Source organism: Mustela nigripes, chromosome 17, assembly GCF_022355385.1.
Source record: "Mustela nigripes isolate SB6536 chromosome 17, MUSNIG.SB6536, whole genome shotgun sequence".
In the NCBI taxonomy this organism is placed as follows: domain Eukaryota; kingdom Metazoa; phylum Chordata; class Mammalia; order Carnivora; family Mustelidae; genus Mustela; species Mustela nigripes.
The window spans coordinates 46,447,499-46,458,375 of NC_081573.1; the positions used below are offsets into that span (position 1 = coordinate 46,447,499).

The window sequence follows — 10,877 nt, forward strand, 5'->3', positions numbered from 1 at the left end:
AAAGGTAGCTACCCACGCATCTCAGGTAGCGCCCGAGCCCAGGAGCTCCTCTGCAGAATCAAGCGTGAGCATTCCCTCTGCCACTGAGGGCACTTTATGAGGTGAGGACCACATCCAAAGTGGGAGTAGGCACAAAAGGGAAGAGGAAGGGGTGGTATCCTTTAGGGTTTGGACAAAGTGAAATATTAAGTGAGCCTGGATTCAAAGGTCCCTGGAGTTCCAGACAAATATAGACTGTCTTCCTATTCCTTCTACCCTGAGGACAGCGCTAGTGTCAGGGGTCAGCCGCGTGGGTACTTGGCATGTCCCGAAAAGGCATCTGTCTCTGAGAAGCAAGGCAGACAGTGCTGCTTCCCGGTGGAGGGTGTGGTATTGCCGGTGGAGGGTGTGGTATTGCCGGGCTTGCCATGAAAGGATCACCAGGGTCGCTTGATCAATACAAAGAAGCCCAGCTCCCACCCTGGCGGACTCCAACTCCAGCTGACTTGAGGTGGGGCATGGCGAAATGAATTTCTAACTATAGATTCAGATGCATCACTAGACCTAGAGTGCTGCAAAGACTTCCTATGCTGCAAAGACATTTGGAGAGGTGACCTGGAAGGGCTGCACAGTGCCAGCCGTACTAGACCAAAGGTCTTCTGGCTGAGGAGCACATTAAAAGAACCCTTTGTGGGGCGGCTGGGTGGCTCAGTGTGTTAAAGCCTCTGCCTTCGGCTCAGGTCATGGTCCCAGGGTCCTGGGATCGAACCCCGCATCGGGCTCTCTGCTCGGCAGGGAGCCTGCTTTCCTCTCTCTCTCTGCTGCCTCTCTGCCTACTTGTCATCTCAGTCTGTCGAATAAATAAATAAATAAATAAATAAATAAAAAAGAACCCTTTGCCCAGACTCTAGGGTGATATATACAGTTATTATCACAACTCACACCTCACACAAGAAAGGGCTTAGTTGCTAGTTGCCTAATTTCTACAGATTCTTAAAAGCACAGTGTGATAGTCAGTTATCGATCAGTCTAACAGCTAACACCAAATATTGTCTTAGCAATTTTTTTATGTGTAGGTAATATCTAATCCAAAAGTGTAAAAAATCTGTAAAGATGCTTATGCTAGGTTAGGATCCTATAAGAATTAGTTAGCATTTACTACTAAGTAATTAGAAAGCATAACCAGGGGAACTCCTAACAGAATCCTGTTTGGAATTTTAGCGTGAACGGATGGCAGCTTCACAAGTCAAACTCTTCCACGGGTTAGGCAAACTCTGAGGGAAAATGACGTCTGCGTCAGGGACAGCCACCCCCGTGAACTTAAGAGCTCGCTCTGTTGTGCAGGGATCTTATTTTGTATTTGCACTAACGGATAGCTGACGGCCTGGCTCGTCGTAAGCTGCCAATACTGTTCTCTGTCCCCTTTTTGAATCCACCAGGAGTTCCGTGGGCTCAGAGTTCACATCCCTGTGGAATGTGCTGGTGGGCTCTTCGGCAGGAGACCCATTTCCCTGGTTTTCCTGTCTCTTCCCTTTCCCGCTGGGTGAGATGGGGACAGAAAAGTTTATGGATCTACTCCACTCATCTGTGTGGTGCCGAATAGGACTCCAGGCCACCAGGTCTTTGAGGTATCCATGGAGAGGAAGGCCAAAAAGAGAAGAAAGGCGATACTCCTTTGTCAGGGGCGGAATATGCTGCCGAATCTCTTCTAGGCCTGAGTAGAGACACGAACATTTCTCAGCCTGAGCAGCTTGTGGGTGCGACTCAAGCTTCCACGTACACGGACAGAGATGTCATTAAGGCTCAGAAACCTTCAGTTAACTCGCCTGAGGCTGGTGCTCGCTGGGAACAGACCCTCTTCCGCCCTCTTGGTGGACTTACTTGGAGGGAGTCCATGCAGACAGAAGGTCCAGGGACAGGTTTTTCTGCTCTTGCTCCGATCTGACAAGGTGGTAGCCCAGCAAAGTCATGGTATCATTGCAGACTTTCTGAAGCCGAGAAACCTTCTTGTAAGGCAACGTCCAGCGCCAGGCCTGGGAGACGTTGAGGGCATTCCTGGCATTAGTGTGGAAGGCGTGACTACCCATGCCCTTGCCTCTAGTGATGTTGTACACCCAGGTCTGGAGGTGAGGCAAGAATTTCAGTCCCACATATTTATACATTTGGGCAGTCTGGCCAGTGGGGTCCCGGACCAGGTCCTCATAGCGTATGAGCATGTAGCGTTGCCTCAGGGCTTTGGGCAAGGACTGCACAGCCTTATAGATCTCCAGCTGGCTTTGGCAGATGACCTGCATCACAGAGTAAGGCTGATCCTCCTCCTTGAGTTCCTCCCAATGCTCCCCCAACACAGTGCGGCTGTCAAGCCTGAGTTCCCCAGTGGTGCGTTCTCGAGAACGGAACACCGCCCGGGGGTCCCGTACCAGGTGCACAATGTGCAGATTGAGGGAAGGGTCTCTCAGCAGTGGGTAGAGCACCTTCAGGTTGAAGAAGCGTACCTCCTTAAGCACCACGTGACTGTAGGAGCGACAGGCCTTCTCTACCACCTCAAAAGGCTGCTGACTGCACAGAAGCTTGCAGTGAGCCTGGGGGATGATCATATCCCGGGAGAAGACGTTGCAGGCGGGCGGGGAGCACAGGGCCCTGCTGTTCTCCCACTGGAAGAGGCTGGACTGTCTTCGAGGACCGGGTTTCATGTAGGCATCAAAGACACTCATGTCACACAGAAAGACAGCACGGATCAGGTCCCTCACTGCCATCTGCAGCCTCCAGGCGGTGCTGTGTGTGAAGGTCATCCAGATGTGCCAGGCGGGCTCCATCAGGTAGAAGACGTCCGGGTGCTGTGCAAAAAGCTGTCCCACAAAAGAAGAGCCAGAGCGCCAGGAAGACAGGACCAGCACGTGCATGGGCTTGGGCTCCTCCTTCGTGGACAGGGAGTTGAAGTTGTGGCCATACAGATGGAACAACAGGGCAAAGATGGCCATCTGGGAAATCAGAAACAGCAGTGGCCTCATTTTTTTGGGCGGTATCATCATGGCGAAGTGGAAGAGCTTTAAGAAACAAGGAGAAGGGCTGTGTTAGGCTTCCATTTTGGTGTCTGCCTTCCATTCCCTTTCTTCTTTCATTCCCTTTCTTCCATTCCCTTCCATGTCCCTTTCAAATGACAAAGCCATTTTGTCCCCCCCGACCCCCAGCAAGGAGCAACCTAGAGCGCTGGAAACTTCTGGCAGCCAACTATGCAAATCCTTTGAATCAATTCCCATCCCTTGTAGTTAGTGTGTCAATAAGTTCTATTTATTTTAGGCTCTTTACTCCCTTTCTCCTGGACTTTCTTGTCCAGTGAGCTACCAAAAATGCCTGAATGTAGCCATATTTCATCGACCTAGAGGAATAGCTCCATTCTGACAGCTTGGTGACATGCATGCCTCTACACAGGCCACTTAGGCAAAGCTTAACCACAGTCTGACCAAATTTTGGCTGAATGCTCTGTGATTCCTTCTGAAACGAAGGACGATAAGCTGACTTGGGAGGAATGAGCTCACGGCCACCGTTCACCTACCTCTCCTGTCTTGAGGGAGATTGCCGTAGGCCATTTCTCATTACCTTCCTTCATCTCAACCAAGCACAGGCTTCAGTCCCCTGAAGGATACGGTTGCAGGCTGTAAAACTGTTTGGCTCGAGTTTGGAGCTGTCTCCTCAGTGACAGAGCCAATTGCCCATGGCACCTGTCCTCTGGCCCCCTCTGGTTTGGCATCATCCTGTAGGTTTAGGGACAGGAGGAACCGGCCCAGTGCTGACATCTACATAGCTTGGAAACTGTCTGAATCTATTTAGCTTGAACTGTTGTCTCCTTAATAGCTGACTCGGTGGCAGTGTGGCAAGCCAAGCTAAGAGCTACAGTTACCTGTGACCTGTTAGCCACTCTGCCGCTGCTTGGGGGAATGCTTAACTGCTTGACGCAATCCAATCAGGGCATCTCAGTACAGATGGCCAGGTTATGTACTGCACAACCCTAGAGAATGCCATCTCCTCAAAATTTTAAGATATTTCTTATTAAAAAATGTTTTCGTAGGGGATAGTAAAGTATTTTGGTCCAACAGAATAAGAACATTAGGATGATTTTCCAGTTGTTAGATGTTAAACATCTAGAGACGGGCGCCTCAGTGCTTAGTCAGTTAAGTGGTCAACTCTTCATTGAGCCCCATGTTGGGTTCCATGCTCAGTAGGGAGTCTGCTTGGGATTCTCTCTCTCCCTCTCCCCGCTGCTTGTGCATTCCCTTGAAATAAATCAAATAAATAAATAAATAAATAAATAAATATAAAATCTTTTAAAAAAGTATCTAGAGAAATGAATTCTACTTAATAATTCACACCAAGACTCATACAGACTGGTGGCAGCCCTCAACTTACTCCCTTTATAATCAAGGCTGAAAAGACCATGGTTCCCAGTGCCATGCTAGAATGTTATTCTGAGGGTTTTTTTTAATGGTTTAAGGTTAAGGGTTCTTTAAGGGTTAAGATGAATCTGGATCATTTTGGATGACTTTGTAGCACAAACAACTACTGAGAGATAGAATAGAATAGCTTTTTCAAACAGTGTAAAATATTAATAGTAGCAAGGTGCTAGTTTTTTTAAAAAAATCTTATTTTTACGTAATCTGCATACTGAATATGGGGCTCAAACTCACAATCCTGCAATCAAAAGTCCTGTACTCCGATGTCCATGACTGAGCCAGCCAGGCACCCACAGGGTGCTAATTATTATACACCCAAGATATTTTTCCTTCCAGCTTTAAAAAATGAAATACATTAGGGATGTCTGGGCAGCTCAGTCAGTTAAGCATCTGCCTTGGGTTTAGTAATCCTGCTTCTCCCTCTCCCTCTGCCTGCCACTCCCCCTGCTTGTGTTCTCTCTCTGTGTAGAATAAATAAAATCTTTTAAAAAAATAAATAAAATAAGGCTTCCTACAATCCTGCATGCATGCAGGACCAACCTAATGGGAGCACGTACCGGCCTGAGTCTCTAGCCTGTCACACTGCCAGTCTTTAACAGGTGTCGGCGGGGTGCGGGGGGTGGAGTACTATGACAAGCAGTTACGTCTGTGGATGAAGATTATAGCTGTAAATTAGAAAACTTCTAGAGCTGTTTGTAAACAGGGTTAATGATATGCCTTAATGACAGGTCACAGTATTTTTCTGGGGGATAGAACACCTAAGAATTTTACCAGCCGCTGAATCCGTAACCTCCACTGGACTCACAGCTAGGATGAATCTGCTCGCTGGTGTTTGGTGGTTACTGTACAGAGAAAGTCTGCGCCAGTCCATGTCCCCCATCTGCCCGTTTCCCACCTTGCACCCAGGTAGCAACTGGGTTTATTTTTTATGTGTCTTTTCCTTTGCTTTCTACACACCCAAGAAAATTCAAATGTACGTGTCGTCTTAATTTTCCCCCTCTTTATAACAGAAAACGTAGCAAGCTCTACACACCTTGCTTTTTTTTAACTTTATAGTGTGTCTTGGCGAGCTTTCCATGCTAGCACATAAGGCACTTCCTCACTCCATTTTACCACCACATAGAGTTCTATCATGCAGATACACCACAATTTATTTAGTTGCCTCATTGCTTGGCTCCCAGCTTATTTCCAGCTCTTTTGCCATTCAGAAACGTCGGTAATGACCTGATGTTTATACATCATTACACATTTATGTAAACTAAATCCCCAGAAGGGGAATTGCGGAGTCAAAAAATACACGTGGGTGTAGCTTTGCTATCTGTCACCCAGATGGTCTTCATACTTGCCACAAACCATTCATTATATCCAGAGCGGCAGAAATTCTAGGGTGTAGATTTTCAAGGAGGAATATATAAATATAAAAGCAAGTTTATAGGTTGCTTCCTGAAGAGATGCAACATGCTTCCCTTGGAAGTCCCCTGAACCTTCTGGGAAGTATGTACTGACCCAAGCCAAACCTTGTGCCATAGAAACTCTTCTCTTGCATTCATTACAACAATGTATTTCCTCCTTATTGCCAAAAGGATCCAATGAGGGTCATCTCTCCTTCATGGCCAAGATTACTTTGCTATATGCCAGGGAAATGTCAGTGAGTGGTAATTCCTTCCTTTGCCCTGAAGGTTAGAACAGGAGAAGCTAAGATATGCTCTTAGGTCTTTCAGACTCAAGCCCAAGAGGAAATGATTAGAAACGAGGACATTATTAATAACAGCCCAAGATTGGCCTCCTCTACCCCTACCTCCCAAAGACTTAGGAAATGACTTTAGCAAGAGATCCTCTCCCAAAGGTACTGTGATCATCTGGAAAATTGTGGAACAAAGATAGGAAACAACAGAGCAAGAGAGAGAGAAAAGTAAAGAAAAGGACTTGACCTTTGCACATTTATAAGGAAAGCATGGTAGAATTTTATATGCAGGGCCTGTAATCAACTCACAAAGAAACTAACATTTCTTAAGGATTAGGAATATAGATCTTTCAGAATTATACTCTCTCCCTAATCCTGGCTTTGGACCAACTCAGTGTCCTGAGCAGGATTAATGGCTGTAAGTCCTCCCTGCCTAAAAGTAGCTCCTGGCTTCATGCCTGTTCCCTCCCAGAGCTGGAGCCACGCCTCCTGACCCTGTCCCCAGTTATCCTCAGGCTTTAGTTGTTCACAGTTCTCAGGAATCCCCATGGAAACCCTCTGATTTCTTTCTCTGCTTTGTCTTACCATGAGCATTCACCCTGGCCAGGAAGAAAATATGCTTTTGAAAAGTGAGTCCCATCTCTTGTCACTGGGATCTAGGTACTTCCTGGATCTAGGCAACCCATGATGGGGCTAGCCAGGACAGCCAAGAAATACCACAGGCAAAGCTCATGTCTGCAGAGATTGTAATCAGCGGTAGAGATGGATATTCTTTTTTTTTTTTTTTTTTTTAAGATTTTATTTATTTATTTGACAGAGAGAGATCACAAGTAGGCAGAGAGGCAGGCAGAGAGAGAGGAAGGGAAGCAGGCTCTCCGCCGAGCAGAGAGGCCGATGCGGGACTCGATCCCAGGACCCTGAGATCATGACCCGAGCTGAAGGCAGCGGCTTAACCCACTGAGCCACCCAGGCGCCCAGAGATGGATATTCTTGAGGGCCTTGGAGAAGCGAGCTAATGTGGCTCCATGAAGAAAGGGCAAATTGGGTTTTTTATGGCAGTCTCCTCTAATCTAACTTCCACCTCTCCCCTTGTCCTGCACTAACCTCCTCTATAATCCTTGGAGTTGGTAAGCGTTTGTGAGAAGTGTGTGTCACTACTCCATTTCTGAGTCCCTGGTCCACCTTCCCAAGTGTTCTTTCCTGGATGTTGCGTTGCAAGCTTGAACCCCTCCCTCCCTGCTGTCAGAATCCCCACTGTGCTCATCTCTGGCCTGGCCTTTGACAGTAAGTAAGTAACCTTTTTCTTCTATCTCTCAAATTCCCCATCAACCACTGCTGCCAAAGTCTGTCTTTTCTTTTTTTTTTTTTTTAATTTTTTATTTTTTATAAACATATATTTTTATCCCCAGGGGTACAGGTCTGTGAATCGCCAGGTTTACACACTTCACAGCACTCACCAAAGCACATACCCTCCCCAACGTCCATAACCCCACCCCCCTTCTCCCAACTCCCCTGCCCCCAGCAACCCTCAGTTTGTTTTGTGAGATTAAGAGTCACTTATGGTTTGTTTCCCTCCCAATCCCATCTTGTTTCATTTATTCTTCTCCTACCCACTTAAGCCCCCATGTTGCATCACCACTTCCTCATAAAAGTCTGTCTTTTCTAAAGCACAAGTCTATCAGTCCCCTCCTTCCGTAACTTTCCAGCACACGCAGGATTAAATCAAAATCCCCAAGATTTGTAGCCTGGGGCCTTCATGGTCTGGTCTTTGATCCCCTGTCAGTCCCCTGCTTTTCAGCACTTTAGGTGCCAGACTTGACTTTCAGTTCTTTCCTGTTGTTTAGAAGCCCTTCCTCCCAAGATGGAGTTCTCTAAACTTTCGAGTAGCACCCATCTCTCATGCTATAGTAAACAGCCATAGAAGAATTTATTTCTACCTCTGGGCTGCTGTAACTTAAGGGTAAATACTATGTCTTATCTTGTAAGTGATTAAGACTCTTTAAATACTTGTTGACTAAATCAGCAGTTGAACAGGGGGAAGAGGAATAATGGCTGGAAAGCAGATAACTGAATGAGATCCTTTGAGAAAGGGAAACTTTTTAAAATGCACATGTGTGTCTCTGTAGTATCAGTTACTAAAATTTAGGTGATTCTGTTGAATATTGACCAAAACTATCTCAAGTGTATGGAGCGAAATATTAAAGGCAGAGATTTGATGGTATGGCACAGTTAACCTTACTCCAAAAAGGGGGGGGGGGCGTTCCACAGTGAGTATGTATTAAGGAAAGCTACAAATAAAAAGCCATGAACACTATTTTTTTTTAAACTAATAAGAAACAGAAGGAGGCCATCTGGGTGCTCAGTCGGTAGAGCATCTGACCCTTGATTTCGGCTCAGGTTGTGATCACAGGGTTGTGAGATCAGCCCTGCTCAGCGGGGAGTCTGCCTCTCTCCCTCTCTCACCCTCTTCCTAAATAATTAATTAATCTTAAAAAAGAACTAAATCTTAAAAAACAAAAAAGAAAAGAAATAAAAGCGTACTCCAAGGCACAAGACCACTCAGACAGACTACTTCTGTTGTCTAACTAGCTAAGTTAGGAAAAGAAAAAAAAAAAGAGAGAAAAACCTCACCACATCCTGTCATCATCGACCCCCGCCCCCCAGCCAATACTTTAAAAACAGGTTGTGCCAATGAGGGGTGAGTGGTATATTCTTAAAAAACACTATCATCAACATGATCTCACCCGGGAGCCTGGATGACCCCCAAATGGGTACTGTGTAGTTCTTTTAGAAACAAAATGAGCGGGGGCGAGGGGGTGCGCCTGGGTGAATCAGTCGTTTGAGCCTCTGCCTTCAGCTCAGGTCATGATCTCAGGGTCCTGGGATCGAGTCCCACATTGGGCCCCCTGCTCAGCGGGGAGCCTTCTTCTCCCTCTCCCCGTGCCTGCCTCTCTCCCTGCGACAGAGAGAAAGAAAGAAAGAAAATGAGGAATTCTGAGGGGAAAAATAACAGGCAGCAATTTAAAGAGCCCTGGATTCCAGCCCCTGGCACATTCCTAACTTAGATCCCCCAGGGAGATTATGCTCCCATAACCCCAAATTACAGATGGCAGAAGATATTTTCACAAACCGAGAATTCAGAGTTGAACTGGAGAAACCGAAATCCAGACGTACACCTACAGACCCAGAAAAACCACAGGTATAAGCACCTGGGTAAAGGTGACCCTGTGGTAACAAACACTGACCAGACCGAAAGCGCCAGGAGGGTTGGACCCGGGCCGCCACCACTTCCCTGTCTCCAGTCACCACTGTCTCCAGTGTGCCAGAAACAGCGCCTGCAGCATTTACCGAATGATGACCAAGTAACATCATCTGTAGAGCAGTTTTTAGTGCTTGAGCGTGATGCGGGTGAGGAAGGTAGGCAAGATCGTTTTATTTTGCGCATATAAATGTATTTCACTTCCAATTAGAAGCCCTAGACTGGTCTGAGGCCCGATGGGACAAAAGTCTCTTCTGCTTCGGCTGTTGTGCCTGCCTCATAACTTAATCTTTCACGTCCAAGTAGCGCTCTGCAACTTTGAAAGCCCGTTCAGCCACAACCACGACAGCTGATCATGACACGGATAATCCACACACTCATTTTTCAGAGTAAACTGAACCCTAAGTGATGGACTCAGTGGTGGCAACAGCCCTACCAGAGTCAGACCCCAGGTCCGTTGAGTGTCAGGGATGAGAGCATTCAATGATCACATCACACCCTGCCTGAGCTTGAGAAAACCTACAGCTCCCTCCACCTCCCGTCTGCCATTCTCTAGCACCCGAGCAGAGAAGCTCCAGGAAGTATAGAAACTTGAACTCAGAAGCCGGGATCGGAGTAAGTTAGATGCACCAGGAGATCATCTACGGAACATCTATCAGGATAGCCCCACTGGCATTCTCTGCTTTTTCAGATCCTGTGAGAGATAGGGCTGGGTGGGGACGAGGGAGCTACTGGCAAGCAGCTTGTGCTTTTTCAGGAAGATTCTCCAGGTGACTCTGATTTCGCCATCCTCCACAGCCCCCCTTCTCCAGTGCCTGTAAAATCCTTAGCTCAGCTGGGGGAGCTTTTCTGATACTCCGTCCGGAGCCCTGGGACAATGGCCCCGCTGCGGAGTGGTGTATAGAGAAAACTCTTCTTACCTTGATAATAGCTTAGGCTTCTCCACTCCTTGAGAGAGGCTCACGGCTAGCCAAGTTGTGCTTTTCTCCTCTGACTCACCAACTCCCCTATTGGCTTCCTCTTCCTCCTTGCATTTTGCATAACCATCCTTACTCAGAACAAATTCCACTGCCCTCTCCCTTCTGCCAGAGTGACCCACCTTCCAAGACGGTGTTGAGAAAGCGCTCACTCCCGAGTAGCCTTGGTATTAGCAGCTTCAATCCGGAGAGACTCAGGCGCTGGGAGAGTCTGTTCCCGGTAGACCGGGAGAAGCAAAGGAGGAAGCGTCCTCTCCTACGACGGAGCTGATGCTGGAAGGCAGGCTCCTGGAAGGCAGCTGAGAGGGTTAACTCCCTTAGGACAGGGCAGTAAAAGAAAAAGGAGACCTGGGAGATGAGGTCGATAGGGAAATCAGAGACAATTACAAACCAAATACCCACAAGATCTTAACCCTTGTTCTTCCCTTAATCTTATCTCTGTTGCAAAAAAGAGGACAAAAGCTGAATGCTATTTCTGGATTGTACCTGCCTGCTCAAGCCACTGGATTTAGGGAGATAACTTTTTT

The 10,877-nt window shown here is 47.1% G+C and overlaps 1 protein-coding gene across 3 annotated transcripts; it reads right to left on the bottom strand.

Annotated features, from left to right (window-relative positions):
- Positions 1 to 995: 995 nt before the first annotated feature.
- On the bottom strand, positions 996 to 10,646 carry CHST4 (carbohydrate sulfotransferase 4). 3 transcript variants are annotated; one of them, XM_059381396.1, is made up of 2 exons: positions 10,473 to 10,646; positions 996 to 3,026 (listed from the first exon to the last, which is right to left on the bottom strand). In XM_059381396.1, exon 2 carries the CDS (start codon positions 3,009 to 3,011, stop codon positions 1,857 to 1,859), a length of 1,155 nt encoding a protein of 384 aa, XP_059237379.1. In that variant the 5' UTR covers positions 3,012 to 3,026; positions 10,473 to 10,646; the 3' UTR covers positions 996 to 1,856. The 3 variants fall into 3 exon arrangements, with proteins under 3 accessions (XP_059237379.1, XP_059237378.1, XP_059237380.1); XM_059381395.1 differs by lacking the exon at positions 10,473 to 10,646 and adding an exon at positions 10,294 to 10,456 and having other exon boundaries at positions 997 to 3,026; XM_059381397.1 differs by lacking the exon at positions 10,473 to 10,646 and adding an exon at positions 10,294 to 10,456 and having other exon boundaries at positions 998 to 2,828.
- Positions 10,647 to 10,877: the final 231 nt, after the last annotated feature.